Here is a 22,728-nt window from a genome sequence, read left to right as displayed (position 1 = left end):
ACTCTCTGTGTATAAATAATCATTTATAGGTCTTCATGGTAGGATAAAATAACAGTTTACTCATTAAAATCAATTTTCATTAAGTAACTTAACAGAATCCGTTATTTTGTCCACCATATCCAATAAAAACGCGACAAATGTTATTATTAATTTTTTACTTTAAAAAATAACAACTATGATTTTTCACATCATTGTAAGACATCAACTAAGATTACACATCATACCCCACTCCAAGTCATATTGCTTCAGTAAATTAATTGAATTTCTTCTATCCCCAAAATTTTAGTCTATGCATAACCTTATCTTATTTTCATTTTTCTCAACATGATTTGGGTAACCCTTTTGCGAGAATTTAATAGTCATATTTTCTAACCATTGAAAAATAAATAAAAACAACATTCAAGTTAATAAATTATGACAAAGTTTTCCTTCAAATTAAGTTGGAAAAATTGGGTTACTCTTTTTATTAAACTGACATTTGTATTTAGAGAATGAAAATTGATTTAAATGAGTAAACTATTATTTTGGCCTACCATAAGGACCTATAAATTATTTTTTATACCACATGGAGTGATTTATAATTTAGGCCAATCATAAGGAGCAATTTTACATTTTTCCCAAAATACAAACGAAACATAACAATTTCCATAAAAATAATAAGGTTTTAACAAAATAAAAAAAAAAACAATAATTTATTCAAGAATTATTTGAGACTGTAACACTAGTATTGTGGGATAATTATAAAATAAATGATATAATTATTATATTCATTTATATATATTAAGTGAAGTAGTCATTTTTGTGATAATGACTATTTAAATGTGGTGTGAAATCAAATAAAGAAACCAGGTTTATTTGGCAAACCAAAGGTATCCTATCTGTGTCTTAGAAAAAGAAGACTCTATATTTTAAACTTTTTTAAAGCGCATTTATTTTCATAGTTTAATTTTAATCAAATTGCAAGAAATGTATCATTAGGACTTTGATAGTGGGTTTTTCAAAAATTGAAATTAAAAAATACTAAAATATAATTTTAAAAGTCAAACTGTGATTTTATCAACCTCTTATATTAAAAAGTTGGGCTAATCACATATTTTAAAGAATAATGTTAATTTCTTATAATTTTTTTTTTCTTCGGCTTTTAAAACTATTATTGAAATATGAGATTTTGATTTTTAAAAGACACTGAAAAAAAATGAGATTATTTTAAAATGAGCTATTTTTAACATTTTTTAAAATAAGGTAAATAGCAGAATTGGTGCCCGCGTCAAATTCAGCGATCTACTAGGCCGGGCCTACATACCAAGAGAAGCGTGAGCGGAAGGAGTCTCCGGGGCCATTGTCCGCTAAACCCAGTGGTGTCGGGGCTGATGAGAAAGTGAGATATGATGGAAGCACGAAAGTACGTATGGGAAGGGGCGATTCCGCTTCAGATTCATCTCCATGAATCCGAAGTCACCACTCTCCCTCCTCCTCTCCCTGCCCTGGTACTTGTTTTATTTTTATTTTTTTATGTAATTTTTGTTTTTTGGTTTGAAAAGCGAAACCTATTGTTGTTGTTGTTGTTGTTATTATTGATTATTATTATGGTTTTCGTTTTCAGATCTTAGCCCCTCGAATAGGGTACCTGCCATTGTTGGTTCCTCATATAAAGCCTCATTTTAGTAGCACGCTTCCTCCTGGGATCGATACCGTTTGGTTCGACTACAAAGGCTTGCCCCTCAAATGGTATCTGAGTTTAGCCTTTCTTGTTTTTCTGATATTTGTTTGTCTCATGGCTGATTATCCGAGTTAAGCATTTTCTTGAAACCTGTATGTAATTGGTTTAAGCCATATCGTTTGCTTTCTCATAACAAGAATACTTCTTTTTCAATGTATTTTGGGTGATTTTTTATTTTTATTTTTTAAAATTTTTTATTTTTATTTTTAATATCAATTTTAAGCTCAATATATAGCATCAATAATTGAAATCCTGCTTTTGGCTCTCATCATTCATCCTTTCATCGATTTTCTAGTTGTTTAGGATTCAGTATCCGGTTGATTGTAAGGATTGCTAAAAGAGTAACTAATTAGTCAAAGGAGGTTTAATCATGCTCCCTTAGGTAAATGGATATGACACTATGGGCTTGAGAGAGAGAGAGAGAGAGGCTTAGTGGAGAGTGGTGGTGGACTTTAAATATAGTAGTTCATAGGGAGGGTGGTATTCTAGTGAGCTTGTTGGGGCATGTAGGATAGGTTTATGGAAGAATATTAGGAGGGGTTAGGGGAAGTTTTGTAGTCATGCCATAATTGAGGTGAAAGATGGCACCAAGGTTAGATTCTGACATGATCTTCGGTGTGGGGATATGGCCTTTAAGAAAGCCTTTTCTGTTTTATTTGATATTGCTTGTGCAAAGGATGATTTTGTGGAACGCAAGATTTGCTAAAGTGGATCATGATTATGAGGTTATGCCTTTGCCTTGTTCTTTGGGGGGTGAAAATGAGACGAGAAATGGGAGGATGAGTTGTGGTGGGTCCCATCCAAAATATAGTTATTTGGTGTTAAATCCTTTTACAATGTCATTGGTTGCAATGATGCTACTTATCAAAAAAAAAATTGGTTGCAATGATGCTTTTCGTATCCCTTAGAAGAGTGTTTGGTGGACCAAGGTTCCTTAAGGGTGGCTTTTTTCATTTGGTCGGCGGCCCTAGTAAAGATCGTTATCATGGACAATCTTTGGAAACAATGCGTCAGTTTTGTTGATAGGTGTTGTATGTGAAAAAAAAATGGGGAATCTGTGAACCATCTTCTTTTTCATTGTGAGGTTGCTTGTGCCATTTGAAATGTTTTCTTCCGTCGATTTAGGCTGTCTTGGTTTATGCCTAGATGAGAAGTCGACTTGTATGCTTATTGGTGGACTAACGGCAACACTCGGAGTGCTGGCGTGTGAAATATAGTGTCTTCATGCTTTTTGTGGTATCTATGGAAGGAAAGAAATGATATAAGTTTTGAGAACTATAAGAGGACTTTGGAGGAGATTATGTCTTTATTTTTCAACACTCTTCTATGGATAATTGCTCTTTTTTTTTTTTTTTTTTTGGTGATTAGTTATCATAATTTTCTTGTTTTTTTTCTTCTTACTGGCTACGTGTTTCTCTTATATATTTTTTGTGTACCTGGAGGTGCTTTACGCTTTTAATGATATCTCATTTACTTATAAAAAAAATATATATAGATATTTTTTTTGATAAGTAAACAACAAGAACAGTTAATTTTAGAGAAATCTAACAATGTATTCATAGCAACAAATGAAGGATGCATAGAAAAACCAGAAAGCAATGTCTTTAGAGAAGCCAATTCAATATCTCCTTTGAGCTACAGACTTTTTCTTGGCCTCAAATGCTTTGTTATTGTCTCAAACTGTATATTCCACGAGAGATTATGGTCCTTGCAGCATCAGAATATCTACCCCAATAAGCCAACAAATAAATCACTGAAGCTGGCATAACCCAATAAACTTTTGAGGAGCAAGAAAACCAAAGTGCAGAGACCAGGAGCAACAAACAACATAAAAGTGAATGATCTATTGCACAAACTTTTTCGTAGAATGCTTCGTCAAAGGTAGACATATTTTGGATTCGGTTCTTATTGCCAATGAATGCCTTGACAGCCGAATCAGATTCGAGGACCCCGGCCTCTTGTGTAAGTTGGATATGGAAAAGGCTTATGACCATATGAACTGGAAGTTTTTACTCTACTTGTTAAGAAGATGCGGCTTTGGTGAGAAATGGTGCTTATGGATTGAGCATTGTATCTCGCTTGTGCGGTTCTCGGTTTTGATCAATGGTTCTCCATCCGGTTTCTTTGAGAGTTCGCGTTGGGTGAGACAAGGCGATCCCCTCTCCACCCTTTTTGTTCATCTTAGTTATGGAGGCGTTTAGCAGGATGATTAATGTTTCTATCAACAGGGGTTTCATCAATGGTTTTTATGTGGGTGCCGAAGAGTCTGATCGGGTTGTTGTTTCTCACCTTCTTTTCGCTGATGATTCGCTGGTTTTTTGTGGGGCTGCTCCTGACCAAATTAGATTTATTAAAGCCCTTCTTATTCGTTTTGAGGCTGTTTCTAGGTTAAAAGTAAATTGGGCAAAATCTGTTTTGGTCCCTGTCGGAGGTACGGGTGAGGCGGGTGAGTTGGCTGGCATTCTCGGTTGTGGCACCAGTTCTTTGCCTTTGAAGTATCTGGGTCTTCCTCTAGGGGCTTCTTTCAAGCTTTTGGCCATTTGGGAAGACATGATGGAGAAGATTGCTAGACGGTTGGCCCCTTGGAAACGTTCGTATTTGTCCAAGGGGGCTAGGCTCACCCTCATCAAGAGCACATTATCCAACCTTCCTACTTACTTTTTGTCTCTCTTTCCTATCCCTGCCTCTATGGCGAATCACATGATTCAACGAGATTTTTTATGGGGGGGGCTCAACGACGAGCCTAAGATCCACTTGGTTAGCTGGCACGAGGTTTGTAGTCCGATATCGGAGGGCGGTTTAGGGATTCGGAGTTTGCAGTTTTTTAATCAAGCTCTTTTGGGGAAATGGTTGTGGAGATTTGCCAATGAGGAAGAGGCTTGGTGGAGAAGGATTTTAGTGGCAAAGTATGGGGTGTTTTGGGGTGGTTGGCGCTCTATAGTTCCTCGCGGTTCGCATGGGGTGGGGTTATAGAAACACATTTGTAGGGGTTGGAGTTCGTTTCACTGACACTTCAGATTCGATGCTGGCTTTGGGCTGAAAGTTAAATTTTGGGAGGATTTTTGGTGCGGTGAGATGCCCCTCAAGGATGCTTTTCAATATCGCTAGCAACAAGGCTGCCTTCATTGCGAATATCAGGGAGTGTATAAATGGTATGGTTCATTGGATTGTTACTTTTATTCGAAGAATTCATGATTGGGAGGAGACGGCCTTAGCCTCCCTTCTCTAGCTCTTGTATTCGCTCTTGTTGCGTGAGGAAGGGGAGGATCGGATGTGGTGGATCCCATCTAGCAAAGGGAAGTTTGAGGTTCGCTCCTTTTATAGGATGCTTGTCCTTAAAGAGCCCAACCATTTCTCTTGGAAAAATATTTGGCGCACCAAGGTCCCTTCAAGAGTGGCGTTTTTTGCTTGGTCAACTGCCCATGGGAAATCTCTTACCTTGGATAATGTTTGAAAGAGAGGTATTGTTGTGATTAATCGTTGTTACATGTGTGAATCGGAAGGGGAGTTTGTGGATCATCTCTTTCTTCACTGTGGGGTTGCGCGCTTTTTGTGAGATGTCATCTTCTCTCATTTCAACATGTGTTGGGTTAGGCCTAGAAGCGTCAAGGAGATGTTAGCTAGTTGGTGGTCGGGTGGTAAATCCCAAAGTGCGGTGATGTGGAAGATGGCTTCCCTGTGTCTTATATGGTGCTTATGGAAGGAAAGGAATGCTAGTTGCTTTGAGGATTTGTCGAGAAACCTTGAGGACCTTGTTCATTTCTTTTTGTACACGCTCTCTATGTGGACAGCAGGCTGGCTTGCACCCCTAGAGATCAATTTCCCTGATTTTCTTTTTATGTTCTCTTCTTCTTTCTCCTCTACTTAGCCACTCTCTTGTATACTTCCTGTGTACTTGGGTTGCGCCTCTCTACGCCCTTTAATGCATTATTACTTATCAAAAAAAAAAAAAAGTGTATGATCTATTGTATCTCCGTCCCCTTTTACACATATAGCAGTAACTATTAACAGAGTATTGTTCATGAGGATCAAGATCCTCTAGAATTCCTAGGATATTCTATCGAATAGATTTTTTCAAATCCTAACAATTGCTTTCAAATTAAATAGTTGAGATTTTGCCATATCAACATTTATTACTGTTAACTCCTCAACATTTATCACTCAATAGTTACTATATTTTTTCATATTTTGAAAGTGATGAATATGCTGATATAGCAAAATCTGAACCATTTAATTTGAGAGCAGTAGTTCAGATTTGAGAAAATCTATTTGGTATAATACCCTAGGAATTCTAGAAGTTTTTTGGTCCCTGTTCATGCTTCTTTGGTAATATAGTTCATTATTTTGTTTCAATTTGTAATAGACTTTTGAATCAGCTGGAGATGCATTTTTCTTTTCCAGTAGTTTGTGAAATGTACAATCAGAAAGTTATGGGCCTGGCAGATGACATAGCGACTAGTACCTTGCTTATATATAGATCAAAAAAATTTTCTTTCATCTTTTCATAAAATATACCCAAATAAGCTACGTTTTTTTAACCTCTTTGCTAGGTGATTCCACAGGTGCTTTTCCTGCTGCCATTGATTGCCTTCTTGCAGGGCTATGCCTCTCTGTATTTCCATTGTGTAAAACAAAGTGGTGTTTGTCTTTATATATTTCTTGCGAGTCTGAAAACTTACAGAGACAATATACTAGTATAACGTAATTAACAAATGAAACATAGGAATATTCTCTTCTAGCATATGGTAGATATTCATTTTTACTCCATATATCAGCATATGATTATACACAAACACACACACACTCATTTATATAGCGTCGTGGGCCCCTTGATATTTTGTATGTTAAGAAATTAATTATGAATGGACTGACGTAGAAAATATGTGATAGCTGATAATAGCATCTCTTGCTAGCCTACTTATTAGATCCTATTCAGTTAGTATTGTTTCGTTGTATTGCAGGTTTTTAATTTTATTGATTGAATTTACAACCTTTTTGTAGGTACATACCAACTGGAATTCTTTTTGATCTTCTATGCGCGGAACCTGAAAGACCTTGGAATTTGACAGTAAATTATTTTTCTTTGATTTTCATAATTTAATAGATGAAATTGTCACTTTGGAGTCCTTGTTTTGAAAATTAGGAGGAAAAAGTCTGATCTTGTCTGTCCAGGAGCTGCTTCATAATGTTTGCCTGGGTTTGGCTGATATGGTGTATGAATTGCTATTGAGATATGAGATTCATGAAACCTAGGCCTTAACTTAGGGGGAAAAGGGAAATAAAAAATAGAAAGATATAGGGTCTAAAATTGTCCTTAACAGTTGATATATGATGCTATGCATGCTACTTTGATGTACTGGTCACCTTTGTGATTCCTTTCTATGGCATTTCAAATTGACTCAAATCACTGTTTTTTTTTTTTTTTTTTTTTTTTTTTGTTTAATAAGCAATCGAAATATCATTAAAAGTAGAAAGCGCAACGCAGTACACAAGAAGTATACAAGAGAAACGCCTATCTAGAAGGAGAGAAAATAATAAGAAATCATTAGAACTAATCACTAGAGGAGCTAAAAATGCAGCTGTCCAAGTATAAAGAGTATAAAAAAAAGGACTTAAGATTCTTCAACATCCTCTCTTGGTCTTCAAAATCTTGATTGTTTCTTTCTTGCCAAAGGCACCGCAAAAGAGAAGAGGGCAGTCTTCCATACTACAACACTTTGAGAGCTACCACCTATTCACTAGCAAGCAAAAAAATCAACCACCCGGCTAGGTATAACTCAGGATAACCCAAAGCGACTGAAGAAAGCATTCCATAAGGAACAAGTCACCTCACAATGGAGAAGAAGATGGTCCAAAGACTCTTCGTTCATTGCACATGCAATACCAATCAACCACAATGACATATCGCTTTCTAAGATTATCTATGGTAAGGATCTTTCTTAAGGCTGCTGAAACAAAAAACGCCACTTTCAAGGCACCTTTGGTCTGCCAAATACTCTTCCAAAGGAAATGAATGTCATTATTAGAAGCAATGACCCTGTAAAAGGAGCTAACATTGAACATTCCTTTGTTTGAAGGGGACCACCAAAGCTTGTCTTTCCCTTCCCATCTCACTCTATAGGAATATAACAAATTAAAGAAAGAAGCCAAGACATCTACCTTTCAATCGTGAGCCATTCTAATAAAGCTTACATTCCATTGAAGGGGATCATTAGAAAGATCCAAATGAACTGCAAGAAAAGCATCCTTTACACAAGCAATGCTACACAACTCTGGAAATGCTTTCTTAAGGGCCATCTCCGCACACCACACATCATCCCAGAATCTGATTTTGGAGCCATCTCCGAGTACAAATCTGGTATGACTAGAAAACATGCTTCACACCTTTCTATTTTTCTTCTATAGACCCACCCCTTATGACTCAGGGGGATCAAAAGAACACCACCCATCTCAAGAACTGCGAAATTTAGAATCCAAAACTCTTCACCACGCCTCTTTCATGCACGCAGTGCCACAACCATTTCCCTAAAAGAGCACGATTGAATCTCAAGTTACAAACCCCCAAGCCTCACTCAGAAATTTGAGAGCAAACCTTGGACCAACTAACCAGATATATTTGAACTTGTCATCTATCCCAGCCCATAAAAAATCTCGATGGAGTATGCAATTTGTCACAACAGAAGGATGGAGGAAAAGAGACATAAAGTACGTAGGTAAATTGACAGGGGTGCTCTTTATAAGGGTAACCCTACCGCCCTTATACAAATACATAATTTTTCAACTAGCCAACTGACGCCTAATCTTTTCTACTACACCATACCAAATAGACTTGGCCTTGTAAGAGGCCCCCAGCAGAAAACCAAGATACTTCAAAGGCAAAGAGGAAACCCCACAACCCAAAATGCTAGCCAGCCAATCTACATTACCAATAAGAACCAATTCACTTAGCCTGGTTAACCTTCAAACCAAAGATAACTTCAAAACATAAGAATAAGGCACTCAGATAGCGAAGGTGATTAGGATCGACCCCACAAGATGGGAGTTCTCACAACCAATGTAGTAAGAACTCCCAGTTGACATGATCATAGGTCTCTCAATATCCAGCTTGCAAAGCATCCCTAGTTCACCAGATATGATTCTACTATCGTGACACTTATTTGCTATAGGCATTCAATCAAGGATTTGCCTACCTTTAACAAAGGCATTCTGGGTCTTCCAAAAAATCTTCTCTACTACCCTTCTTAACCTATTGGCAAGGACTCGAAATCGCACTTAGGTTAGAAGTTCAAAAGTAGCTTATGAAATGAATGTTGGTTCAAAACTCCCAGAAACAAATGTGGGGTCATATAAATTTGGTAATGGGACTCATTATGAAATTTTAGATACTGCTTTTCTATATGATATGGAACCAAAGTTTCTTTTACTGTGGACAACAAGTAGTTCTATATTATGCGGTATGAAAGTACAATGCAATGATATTGTCATCATATGAGAACAACACTTGGACTTGAATCAATATGCATGTATTGACCTTACCCTATGAATCTGATGCAGATATAGTTTAGAACGGCTTATCTTATCTTATCTTTTAGTCTTTTATTAGGTTTCTTTATTAGTCGTTTATTCTATCTTATCTTTCAGCCTTTATTTGAATTAGGTTTATTTGTTAGTCTTTTATTTGGTTTAGTTGTCTTTCGTAGACTTCTAAATTAATTTTATTTCATTGTTATTTTAGAATTATGAGTCTTGGGCTATAAATAGATGCTTATAGCCTTTAGCAATTCAGTTCTCATTGTTTGTTTTGTTTATCAATAAAGATTACTTAGAGTTTGAGTTTCTTCATTGTTTTCCTTAAAGCATAGATAGTCTCTATTGTTTAAGAAGATTTCTTTGATTCTTGTGATAGTCTCACAATCATAGAAATATTTACCCCTTCAACTTCCTGTTTTCTTGTTCACCACAATCCTACGCTGCATCAGTTGGTATCAGAGCCAGGTTTTCTTTCCATGAACGGGGAGGAGCGATCGTCTGGCAGATATGAACAAGGTGCACGTGTGCACGGAGGTAGCACATAAGAAGCCACCGGCGATTCGATTGCGCCACATGGAGGAGAGGTTTGGTAGTCTAACCGTGCGGAAGGAGGGGCGTGCGCGCACCCAACACGGGGTCCCTACCGATCACTTGGCCGACATGGATGGTCTGGGCGTTTGTCGTCATCAACCAAAACCGAGATACGCGGGGGTGGAAGACAAATTTATCGTCGAGGGTGAACCTGTCAATCCTTATCCGGGGCGCGGAGTGCGGAAGGAATTTCCAATGACACAAGCCCATGCTATATCACGGGATGCAGGCGTCAAGCTCGACACCCAAAAAGAAAAAAAGAAAAAATTCCTACAAAAAAAGGTGTCTTGGGAGATGGCAGAGGTCAAGCATCAATCGGTGTCTTGATACACTGGAGGTACATACCGACAATTTCAGACTACATGCACCATGGGAGACAAGGTGGCCAAGGTTGTCATCGATCCAAGGAGTGGTATGAATGTAGTCTCGGAGGAAGCGGTTCGGAAGCTAGGGCTTGAGACTAAGAGACATCCTACTCCCTATCGGTTGGAATGGCTTACGAAAGGAAACGAGGTAACGGTTTCTAAGCGTTGTCTAGTGTATTTTTCTATTGGTGCTAAATATGTGGATCATGTGTGGTGTGATGTGATCGACATGGATACGTGTCACCTATTGTTGAGAAAGCCATGGAAATATGATAGAGCTGCTATCCATGATGAAACAAAGAATACGTACAGCTTCATGTTTGGTAAAACCAAATTGACGTTGCTACATAGCCCATGGGCGGAGCCAAAACCTTCACAAGGGGATGATCAATCCTTCGTAGCCAAGCAGGAGTTGATGGACAAGAAAAGTGGCATCAAGGGAGAGGTACCGAGGTTGATAAAGGAGCTGTTGGGGAGATGTGTCGACATAGTCCAAGTAGAATTACTGAAAGTGATGCCATCATTGCGAGACATTCAACCTCAACTTGATTTGGTACGGGGAACTAATGTTACTAATCATCCGCACAACATCAAGAGTCCTAAAAAGCTTGAAGAATTGGGGAAACAAGTGGAAGAGGTAAACCTTTCAGAGAGTATCGTAATTTTTCATGAAGAAGAGGAACCCTTGGAAGAGATAAGTCTTTCGGAGAGTTTTGCAATTTTTCATGAAGAAGAGGAACCCTTGGAAGAGGTAAATCTTTCGGATAGTTTTGCCCTTTTTGACGACAATTTTACATATCATGTGCCTGATAAGAGCCCCGAAGATAAAGTCTTCGATTTTAGTGTTGAGCAAATTGACTATGTTGATTTCATTGCGATAGATGCTATTTTATCAAATTATTCAAACCAAAATTGTGATGAGATCTATATGGTGGAGAAGACTTTTCTATCAAAGATTGAAAGGGTCTTTATGAGTTCTTTGGGGATTCTCATGGCTTGTGGGAAGAGCAAAGAACGAGAGAAGCATGACAAGTCTACACAGCAAAGGGGTGTGTGGGGATTTCACGACAAACATCGAGGTACTTCGATGATGAGAAGCGTTACGCTTATTATGGAATGTTACCTTGTCTTGACCTTGAGGAACGGCAAGTGGAATGAGTTGACTGGGCATCCGAAGGACCGTGGAAAGAACCGGCCAAATTCGAGGACGAATTCTCTCCAACATGGGGAGAATGATGCAGATATAGTTTAGAACGGCTTATTTTATTTTATCTTTTAGTCTTTTATTAGGTTTCTTTGTTAGTCGTTTATTCTATCTTATCTTTCGGCCTTTATTTGAATTAGGTTTCTTTGTTAATCTTTTATTTGGTTTAGTTGTCTTTCGTAGACTTCTAAATTAATTTTATTTCATTGTTATTTTAGAATTATGAGTGTTGGGCTATAAATAGATGCTTTTAGCCTTTAGCAATTCAGTTCTCATTGTTTGTTTTGTTTATCAATAAAGATTACTCAGAGTTTGAGTTTCTTCATTGTTTTCCTTAAAGCATCGATAGTCTCTATTGTTTAAGAAGATTTCTTTGATTCTTGTGATAGTCTCACAATCTTAGAAATATTTACCCTTTCAACTTGCTGTTTTCTTGTTCATCACAATCCTACGCTGCATCAGAATCTCTAGCCATTCTTTCTATGGAGAGATTGCTGCTAAGTGTGGGATTGATCCCATCCAGAAATTTGTCGGTACTAGCACTCATCTGCTTCCTGTTTAATACCTTTTTAACCCTTAAGAACAAACTTTTATTGAGAAATTAATTTAGGATTTTGAGGAAAAACCATGCCAACTTTTTGTGTTAGCAGCAGTAAATTTTGGAGCATTATCCGTTATTTATCAAAGTAGACAAAATGGGACCATATAGATTGCTTTATGAAAACAACTTCGGTATGATAATAGCATGGGACATCTACAAATTGTTCTTTGTTATACAAGTCAGTGTATTTGATTAGGATGATGAAATAAATTTTGTGCCCTTTCTTTTCTTTTCTTTTACATTTTTTATTTCATTATGCAACATTTTTCGTGATAAACTCCTACTTTTTGGATCTCCTTTCTGCAGGTACATTTTAGAGGATATCCCGGAAATATATTGATTCCCTGTGAAGGTGAAGATAGTGTAAAATGGAGCTTTATTAATTCATTGAAGGAGGTCAGTGTATGATTGTTGTTTCTATGTTTGGTAGAGTTTTTTGGATTGTTCTAATTTTGATGTGATGTCCTGGTGTCTCTTCATGGAAAGTTGCAATATATATTCGAAGAAAATGAATAGGATATCTATTTTAGAGGCCGATGACATGATCCATATTTGCATGTAAATTGTTGAAAGGATTACATGTGAACTGAATGATCCTTAATACTTTTATATTTCAGTTTGTTAGATATGACAAAGTGTGACCTAAGAAAGTTAGTCTCATATTGGGAAGATGAATTGCCCACATAGAGTTGGTGGATTATAAAGGAGCTCATGGGTTTTAAGTCCTTACTAGATGAGACTGAGCTTTATAATTAACTTTAGGGAGCTCCAATTGCAACTTGACTATTCTTTTGGGACATTTGATAAAATTGGAACGATACAGAGAATATTAGCATGACCCCTGCGCAAGGATGACACACATAAATCGATAAATGGTCCAAATTTTCCTCTCTCTCTCTCTCTCTCTCTATACACTAGTTCAGTGAGAAATTGGGCCCTCCGTAGGCCCTAACTCTCTCAGCTTTGAAGTTTGTGTGATGGGGTATTCGAGAACATTTTACATTTGAAGCCAAAACGTTTGTGCTTGTAGCAGAGGAGGGGGCTTTAGTGTTCAAGTTCATAGAAAGGAGTAGGGGTGTTTCTCGTGTTGTGCATTTGGGGAAGGCAAGTGTGGTTGGTTGTTGGAGGCTGTTGAAGCTCTATTTTGCGAAGGAGGGCAACATGAGTTTGTGAAGTCTTAGAGGGTTGGCAGCACCATTTACATAGTGTAGAGATGTTCGAATCAGCATGGGCATTACTTGATGTTTGCAGAGTACATTGTGGCTTCATTGTTCTACCGGAGGGGCAAGAAGGGCAGGGATGGAAATGATGTGTTCTTGAGCTATGGAAGACTGTAACCTTTTTCTAGGTGTCCTTCGGCGGTGACCAAATAGGTGTTACCTCTACCCAACTAGCTATCACCGATGGGAAAGGAGTAGCTACCATGATTTCTCTTGGGCATGCTTCGTCAAACATGGTGGTGTGGCTACCGGAGCCCAAGAAGGCCATACTGGGGATATAGATGTGTAAGAGTTTGTACAAAGAGGTGTTGATTGGGTCGAGTAAGGACAATCACAACCATGCTCGGGCACTGGCTCGACACTTTAGCAATCGGGGTGGTACAAGGAAGGACAGTCCCAAGTTTCCTGCTAGAGGTGATTGTCGTATAGGTAGTGTCACAGTAGCAAGGGCGAGAGGCTCAGGGGGTCTCAAAGTTGACATTTGTTTTTGTCTTGTTTTGAAAGCCCAATTGGTTCATTGGAGAGAAGAAATTGATTGGGCTCTTAATCGTTTGGACGAAGGTTTGGGCCCATTTGGGTCAAAGCGTAAAGTAAGCCCGGTGGAGAATTGTAAGTTGGGGTTGGATTCGGGTCCATCATCGTAGGCTGTTTTTGTAGCCTTTAAATCCAAGTCTATGAGGCTAAGCCTTAAAAAAGAATTGGGATTCTTAGGCAAGGGCCCAAGGGTAGCCTAGGCTTTTCGGTTGCCACGGCCCACATTTAAACCCTTCCTTAAGTGGAGGGAGAAGTCATAGGTCGGGGCTAGTGGTAATTTAGGGTCGAGCAACCTCACAATGAAGCATAGGATGGTTCATAAACTCCCCATTCTTTTTACATAAACAATACCAATTAACCACAATGACATGTTGCTTTCGGAGATTATCCATGATAAGGATCTTTCCTATGGTTGCCAACCAACCAAAAAAGGCCACTCTCAATAGAACCGTAGTACGCCAAACACTTTTTCAGGGGAAACATATACTGTAGAAGGATTTAACACCAAACGGGGTTTTGGAAGGGACCCACCACAACTTGTTCTCTCATTCTCGTCTCACTCTCACTAAATACAACACTTTGAAAAACGAGGCAAGGCTTCCACCTCCCAATCATGAGCCTCTCTAGTAAAGCTCATGTTCCACTGAATCGCACCTCCTGAAATTCCACGAGTCTCAACAGAAGCATCCTTTATGCAAGCAATACCAAATAAAACCGGGAAAGTTTCCTTAAGGGCAGTATCCCCACACTAAAGATCATGCTAGAAACTAACCTTGGAGCTATCTCCCACCTTAAATCTAGTAAAACTACAAAAATTTCCCCAACTAATTCTAATATTCTTCCATAAACCCACCCCATACGCCCCGATGGGCTCCCTAGAACTTGTATTTTGTGCTATCATGTTTATTTCTATCTTTTGTAATCTTTGATTATTAATGAACTTATCTTACCCACAAAAAAAGCGAGACTCCTTTTACAAGATTTGTGAACTCAAAGTCTTCACAGTTCTATTGCGTCTTCTAGTATTCCTAAAAATAATCTAGGTTACATGCATCATCATAATTAGAAAGGAACAGAAAGAGCAAATAGGTTATTGACAACCTATAAAACTACCAAGGAGAAAATATGTTTAGAATATCTGACAATAAAATCTGTATCCTAGAAAGTGAAGTGCTTAAATTTTTCTGAGTGGAATTTGGTTGTTCACTTCTTGCCATGATTCTTTTCAGCTCTTTTAGTGTTATTGTTTTTTTTTTGGCAACTTCTGCTAATATTTCAATGAAATGAATTGTAGAAAAAGGACAAATTCTAAATTACCTTCCTGTGGTTGGGGTTAATTACGGATAATCTCCTTCTCTTTTGGATATATCCAAGAATAGAGTTGTTTTTCTGTCCTTTCAAGTGATACGTGCACGTGATGTAGGAGAATCCATCAAGAACAGATTATTAAGGATGTCATTTTACTCCAAACAGTAGAGGTTTAGTAATTTTTTTCCCAGAGATAGAGGTAATTTTTGATTATCTTTAACCACAGGGAAGTTATTTTGATGACGTATAGGAAATGTTCATTTTCATGACCTTGATTGCCATGTACCAAAAAAAAAAAAAAAAAATTGTCTTTAATGGTATTTTGTTCCTACAACAGGCAGCATATATAATCAATGGAAACTGCAAAAGTGTCATGAACATGTCTCAACCTGATCAGGTGGAGCTCTGGCGCTCTGTTATAAACGGTATGTCTGCTAATTGCTAACTAACTAGGAATTGATACATTTTTTTATTGCCTTTTCCCATATTTTGGTGCTTTGAATTGATGTACAAATGTCAGTAATAAATTATGATGATTCGCCAACCCGTTTTGACCAAAAAAGTGACTTATTTAACCTGATCGACCCAATTCAAGACAACTCTTTTGACCCGTTTTGACCCAAACACAACCCATTTGACTTGTTTCAACTTATATTTATTATATAAAATATATATAATTTCATAAACGGGTGAAACCCGTGATTGACTTGTTTATTAAACGGGTCAAGCCAATCGACTCGTTTATAACCCGAACTCGTTTATGCCAAACCCTAACCATCTAATTTCGTGTCGTGTTTGCGAGTCGTATAAAAATATGACAGCCCTTTCCATAGGTACCATCTGCTATACTTTTTAAAACCGAGGGATCTGTTTGATTTCGCGTTAAATGGCAAATTTGTGTAAAAGGATTTAACACTCTAATGTTTATAAAACACTTCCAAAATTTTACCAAACCAATTTTCAACTTTTTCAAATGTGGCTGCCACAAAATCAATTCTCAACTTTTACCTTTTTCAAAACCCAAAACACTTCGAGAGAACGGTGGTGGAATTAATAACTTTTTTCTTCAATACACTTTACCACTGGACATCGGCCTTTGACTAATTTAACATTTCTAATTTTCTTGATATTATTGATTTTTTTTTTCTTTTATTGCTTACCAAAAATAAGAATGTCTAGATAGTCTCAAATCTAGCAAGTAGGGCTTGTTATGTAAATTGGATTTAGAGAAAGTTCATGATCACATGAGTTGGAATTTTTTGTTATACGTGTTAAGGAGATGTGGCTTTGGGGGGAAATGATAAAATTGGATTGCTCACTCTTATCCATAGTCCGGTTCTCTATTCTGATCAATGGTACTCCGAGTGGTTTTTTCAATAGCTCTCAGGTCCAAGAAAGAATGACCCTTTGTTTCCTCATTTATTTGTGATTGTTATTCAAATGATGTCAACCTTTGTGAATGGGAGTTTTATCTTAGGCATTTCGGTGGGTGCTAGGAATGATGATCTATTATTTGTCTCTCATCTCCTTTTCACTGATGGTAACTCTTTTTTTTTTTTTTGTGGGATTGCACCAAATCATTTTCGCTATCTAAGATGTGTTCTCCTTTATTTTTGAATTTGCTTCAGGGTTAAAGATTAATTTGGTCACTGAATTGTTTCCTGTTGGTAATGAGTGAAATGTGGATGGTCTGGCTCATATTATTGGTTGTAAGGTTTCTTCTTTGCCCATGAAATATTTGGACCTTTGGGTTCTCCGTTCAGGCCAAATTTATTTGGGATACAATTATTCAGAAAATGGAAAGCTGATTAACTGGGTGGAATAGGCTCTACTAATCTAAGGGTGATCTTTTAACGTTGATTAAGAGAACACTTTCCAACCTTCCTACCTATTTTCTTTCTCTTCCCTATCCTTGTTCATGTTGCTAATCAGTTAGGAAAATTGTAGAGGGATTTTTGAGTCAAAATTCCATTTTTTTTTTTTAATTGGCAGAAGGTTTGTACTCCAGTTTATCTTTGGGGTGCTTACTTTCAATTAGGCTCTTCAGGGAAAGTGACTATGGAGGTATGTTGTGGAGAGAAACTTTTTGGAGATAGGTATTGGATAAAAAATATGGTAGTTAATGGACCATATGGGGTGAGCTTTTAGAAAAACATTAGTAGGGTTTCAGATGCCTTTTCTAGTTTTATTAGTATTGAGGTGGGTGATAACTTTCGAACCAGGTTTTGGCATGATGTTTGGTGTGGAGATCGCTCTTTGAAGGTAACTTTTCTGGAGTTTTTTTGATAGGGATGCTCTGGTAGTTGACCATATGCTTTCTCACAATGACGTGGTATATTGCGACATAAATTTTATTAGATTAGTGCATGATTGGGATGTGGATTCCGTATTTATTTTTTCAATGTTTTGTATTCCATTAGGATGGGTCTGGGTGGTAACGATAAGTTCTATTGGATCATTTTGAAAAGATTATCCTTTGAGGCCAAAACTTTTACAAAGTTCTCCTTCCCAACATTGATTCCTCTTTTCCTTGGAAGAGCATTTGGTGGACTAAGGCTCCTTTGGTGGACATCATCTTCAAGAAAAGTAGTCACTGTGAAAAATCTCCACAAGCGTCATATTATAGTGATGGATTGGTGCTAATGTGTAAAAGGAATGGAAAACTCTTGATCATCTTCTTCATCGTTGCGATGTTGCAAGAGATTTGTGGACCATTGATTTTAGATGTTTGGAGTAGATGCCTAGATGGTGGTGGATCTTTGGGTTTGTCGGAAAGGAAAGGTCAGTCGTAATGATATTAAAATTGTTTGGAATGTAGTCCTGTCATGTTTATTGTTTTGTATTTGGAGAGAAAGGAATAATTGAAGTTTCGATGATTGTGAGAAGACAAGTTCGATCCTACCGCTTTGTTTTCTTAAATCCTTCTTTGAGTGGATCTTTGCTAAGGTCTTTCTTCATATCTCCAATTTTATAAAATTTTGTGCTCTCTTTTCTCTTTCTTGATTTTCTGTGTTTTCTCTTGTATACGTACTGGAGTTGCGTATACAAGTGAAATAGTTTTACTTATAAAAAAAATCTGCCGTATATGCATGGAAAACATGCCCGATCTGTTTAGTGGTGCCAACAAACAAGTATTTAATGATGTGTATATTGATCAATGGAGTTAAATCTACCTCTAGAAAGTCAATATTTGAGTACAATACTGCAGCATTAGTAATGAGTCATAATAGCTTATCAGAAAATGGTTCTCTTCTAGATTTTGCTAATTGGCATTCCTCTATGTTAACAAACTGATTGTTGGCTTGCTCATCTTAAATACACGATCTGTTTAGTGGTGCCAACAAACCAGTATTTAATGATGTGTATATTGATCAATGGAGTTAAATCTACCTTTAGAAAGTCAATATTTGGGTACAATACAGCAGCATTAGTAATGAGTCATAATAGCTTACAAGAAAATGGTTCTCTTCTAGATTTTGCTAATTGGCATTCCTCTAGATTAACAAACTGATTGTTGGACTGCTCATCTTAAATATGTTTCCTCTTGGTTAATAGACTATTGTTTAGTGACAATCCGTAGCCACTATGAAGCAGACATGGTGGCTTAATCTTCTAAAAAACAAGAGTTGTGTCTCCCCCCATATGAAACAGATAAGTCAAATCCCTTAACTCTATACATGCTTCTTTTTAATTTTATTTATAATCACTGTGACACTAATATTATCTACAAACAAGTATGAAAAAATACGTTTCATGGTAAAAAATTGATTCTTGGAATTGATATGGTTTTCTTTTTGAGATGTACCAAAATCAATAAAAAAAATAAAAAAATAAAAATTATCCATTTAACTTTCCATATGACCATTAAATTTGGACTTGCATTTTAAACTAACTTGTTTTTATTTTTATTTTTTGAAAATAAAATTTTGGTCCCACCTTTCTTGGACCATCTAAGTGCATTTTAGGAAGAATATTTGTTTCTTCAAAATACATGTGATTTGTAACCTTGTACCTATTGTGGAACGGGAGTATATAATGCATCGACTTTCATGCATCCAGGCCTTCCTGAGAAAATTCCTTGCTCTTCCCTTAAGGTTATGCATGGGATCTTTACAGTCTCACCCTCATTTGAAGTTTGTGTTGTGAATGCAGCAATTTCATTAGCTTGTTTAGCTGGGGATGCTCTAACACACATTGTGTAGCAGGTAATTTGGAAGCCTACATACGGGTATCGTCTAAGCTTAAGCTTGGAACAGTTGGAGATGAATATGCAGCTGATTTGTATTCATCCTCATTGAATTCTCGGCAAAGTATTGGTGACACAGATAGTACTGGACAAGTCAAGACAGGTGACTAGAGACTTTACTAATTTTCAAGTGTTACAATATAAACCTGTTGACAAATAGTTCATCACGTTAATTCCGCTTCTTGAGAATTTTTTTCCCCCCATCATATTAAGTGGTACTTTGCTCTGGATAGCAGCGAATCAGGTGTATTGTGAGAGGGACTCTGGATACAGGGTTGTCCTTTATTTATTTATTTATTTTGGGAAATTGTCTCATATCCCCCCGAGTTTTGGCATTATGATGGATAAGCACCTGAGTTTCTATTTTTTTTTAGTAAGTAATTCATCTTGAAAAACCAAAATTGCCCCTAAGCGATGTGGCAATTGCAAAAGTCTGCCCTGACCCTATCAGAGCCTCCACATACAACCTTCTAGCAACCATAGTTGGAACCTTACTCCCAAACACCAAAGTAGTGCCACCCAAACCGTTCAAGTGATTACCACTGTGAAACTTTTGTGGTTAGGCAAAGCTGTGCACCCAGCGCCTATAGATGAAAGGTTAAACCTTTTGCAACTTGAGGGCACAACTTCTCCAATCCTACCGTTCTCGTCCTTCCGGAATGGCAATGAAGCCTCTCTGACCACCTCCATCATATATCGCTAGTGCCAGAAAACGGCCATGATTGTTCGAACATCTTTGTGTGATGAAAGCTTTGCTGCCACCCCTGCTGATTTCACAAATTCCTTGAACCTCTCCCCTTGAATCAGATCCTCCACGGTAGCCACCAACCACGCCATACTAACCTTAGCCAAGTATACTGCTTGAGAAACACACTTGCTCCATCCAACGATTCATACAACTGAAATCCCCCTCCTCTACAGAAAGCTCGAAAGCTTTGGCTTCAGCGTAGAACCAACTCAAAAACCCTATCGCAAAATGCCAAAAACGAGAAACTAAGGAATTGCCAATGCTGGAAAATACAAGAGACGAGAAAAACATTGGAACATGCCTACACGTGCCCGATGGAAGAATTGGACCTCCTATGATCGGTTTTCTAACTTTGACAATTAAGGATCTTAATTATTACCATGTGACGAATAGGTTCGTCTGTCAATTTTTTTGTGTCCTTTTTTTATAGTAGAAGTTCCAATTGGTATATTCTTCACATAAGACCAATGGATTTGTGCCACATGTATTAAAAGCCATGTCATCATGCCACAAGTTGGTCTACTATTAAAAAAGGGGGGAAAAAAAAGGAAAAAGAAAAGCTGAAAAAATTGGTTGGCCATTACTACCGACCATGTCTATATAAAATTTGGAAATTAGCCAAGTACCATGGAGTTAAAAAAGTTTAATAAAACCAAACTGGCGGTACTAATGCAAAAAAATTAAATATCAACTCAATATCAACTAGTCAAGGATATTTGAACTCTAGTGGAAGTGAAGTTAAACTACATTCGTCTTTTTCTTGTTCATCTAATTTTTATGAGCTGCCGATTGTCTGGTTGATATGAACCTTTATGTTTGTTAACTTGGGGAAATTGTACTACAACCAATTCAGGATATGAGTGCGTGGTTTCAAACTTGTAGTTACTTCACAAAATCTTGCCTTTTATGCAACTGGTTTTTCTCCATCATTTTTTCTTATTTTAATTCCTTCTGTTTCATAATAGTAACTGACTCATTATTATTATGGAAAATGTAGGCATTATTTCTCCTACGTTTTTATTGTAATCTTTGTTATGAATAAACTTCTCTCTGTTGGAGCTATGGTTAGGTAGAGTTCCCATTCGATTGTACGTTTGGAGTGTCAATGAGGATTTTGATGATCTAGAAGATGCTCCTCAAATTGATAGTTGGGACAAAATCTCTTACATAAACCGACCGGTTGAGATCCATGGAGAAGAAGGTAAGGCCATGCCTTATTTGTAGACCCCCATTAGGAGTGTTTAGATGGGGTGAGCTAAATTTATTGCTTTTCATTCTGCCTTTTTTGTTTCTTATACACTAGATTGTAGTAGGGAAAAAGTACTTTCCATCAGAGGACAGAATATAGAGTGCCTATTTTTTATAGTCAGTGGAAAGAGAAATAGTTGTAAAGAGAACTGATAATACCTTTATTGCCATGCAACTCTTTATGGGTAATTCATTTGAATTACGCCTCTGTTCACTGCAGTTTGGTAATGGTCGTTATTTTTTTGGCAAGTATGCTGGAATTTTTAGAGTTGCTAAATTTAGATGTTCATTTCAATTATATTTTAAATTACTCTTGTAAATCTCCCCTGTTCTTGGGTAGCACACCTATTTTGCTTTCTCTAATAAAATTTATTATTTATAAAAAAGTTATGTTTTCAGCCCCAAAAGTTTCTGACCAATGTCAGTTACATCCTTAAAGTTTCGATTGTGTCAATTACATCCCTTAATTCATGAAAATATTCCAATATTGTCATTAACCAGATGGCCCCTACTGGACTTGATAAATAATCTCTGATTGCTTATATTCTTGTACTGCAGGTAAATGCTTCACATTACTTGATGCTGTAAAAAGTCTTCTACCAGAATATTTTCCATACAAATCCTTAAACAATGAGGAATCATCCAGAGAAGAAGATAAGGATGAAGAGAAAGTTCCTTCAGAAAATTTGAGTGAACACGTGGAGTCTTGTTACTCGTCTGATGATGCTGAAGTGAAGCTTGTTCGCATCCAAGGCATTGAACCCAAATTAGAAATACCCTTCTCTTGGGTGGTCAACAACTTGGTCAACCCTGAGCACTTTCTTCATCTTTGTGTGTGCCTGAAACTTCCACAAGTTAAAATACCATCAGATACATAACCTTTATACCTTCGACCTCTTACAATAGGGAGAGGTGCCACTTGGCTACAAAAGCCTATGTTGGTGGTGATCTCAAAAGCAGTTGATTTTTTTTTTTAAAAAAAAATATTGTATAGAATTGCTCAGTTGCATTATCAATGTACTATTAACCATTCATTTCTTTTTCTTTGCTCCATTTGAGAAATTATGAAAATAAGAGGTTTGAGACTAAGGGCTTATAACAAGCGAAATGCTATGGTTCATCTCTTGATTTTACGTGAATATTGGTTTTTAAAATAAATATGAGGGACCGGTGTAGTAAGTTTTTTTCTATTTTTTTAGAAAACAACATCTATGTAAGATTAAGAGAACACCATGAGGAATTTTAACATGCTTTTTATAACAACCTATACAACATTCTTTTTATAACAACCTATCCCCCACTCCTTTGTAGGGTGGATGAACAGGGGTTTTGGGGGAGAATATTGGGTCTCCGTATGCAAGACCATTTAATATTTCATCTCTATTGTGATTTGTGAAAACAGATTCTAAAGTT

The 22,728-nt window shown here is 37.1% G+C and overlaps 1 protein-coding gene and 1 non-coding gene across 5 annotated transcripts; both read left to right on the top strand.

Moving 5' to 3' along the window:
- The first annotated feature begins 1,268 nt into the window (after window positions 1-1,268).
- LOC132176324 (autophagy protein 5) lies at window positions 1,269-22,355 on the top strand. 4 transcript variants are annotated; one of them, XM_059588498.1, is made up of 8 exons: window positions 1,269-1,487; window positions 1,604-1,728; window positions 6,722-6,788; window positions 12,318-12,407; window positions 15,411-15,498; window positions 19,279-19,422; window positions 21,137-21,268; window positions 21,874-22,355. In XM_059588498.1, the coding sequence occupies exons 1-8, from the start codon at window positions 1,386-1,388 to the stop codon at window positions 22,191-22,193; spliced, it is 1,068 nt and encodes a 355-aa protein (XP_059444481.1). In that variant the 5' UTR covers window positions 1,269-1,385; the 3' UTR covers window positions 22,194-22,355. The 4 variants fall into 4 exon arrangements, with proteins under 4 accessions (XP_059444481.1, XP_059444480.1, XP_059444482.1 ...); XM_059588497.1 differs by having other exon boundaries at window positions 19,276-19,422; XM_059588499.1 differs by lacking the exon at window positions 21,137-21,268 and having other exon boundaries at window positions 19,276-19,422.
- Window positions 12,793-12,898, top strand: LOC132176751 (U6 spliceosomal RNA). Its single transcript, XR_009439605.1, has one exon. It is a non-coding gene; the product is annotated as a U6 spliceosomal RNA (small nuclear RNA).
- Window positions 22,356-22,728: the final 373 nt, after the last annotated feature.

Source organism: Corylus avellana, chromosome ca3 (assembly GCF_901000735.1).
Source record: "Corylus avellana chromosome ca3, CavTom2PMs-1.0".
Classification (NCBI taxonomy): domain Eukaryota; kingdom Viridiplantae; phylum Streptophyta; class Magnoliopsida; order Fagales; family Betulaceae; genus Corylus; species Corylus avellana.
The sequence above is the reverse complement of the archived record's forward strand: the minus strand, read 5'-3'. Positions and strand labels throughout refer to the sequence as shown.

Coding starts and splice junctions, on each gene's coding strand:
- LOC132176324 (XM_059588497.1), top strand. CDS start 1,386: ATGATGGAAGCACGAAAGTACGTATGGGAAGGGGCGATTCCGCTTCAG. Junction 15,499..19,275: donor CTGGCGCTCTGTTATAAACG/GTATGTCTGCTA, acceptor CACATTGTGTAG/CAGGTAATTTGGAAGCCTAC. Junction 21,269..21,873: donor TGAGATCCATGGAGAAGAAG/GTAAGGCCATGC, acceptor CTTGTACTGCAG/GTAAATGCTTCACATTACTT.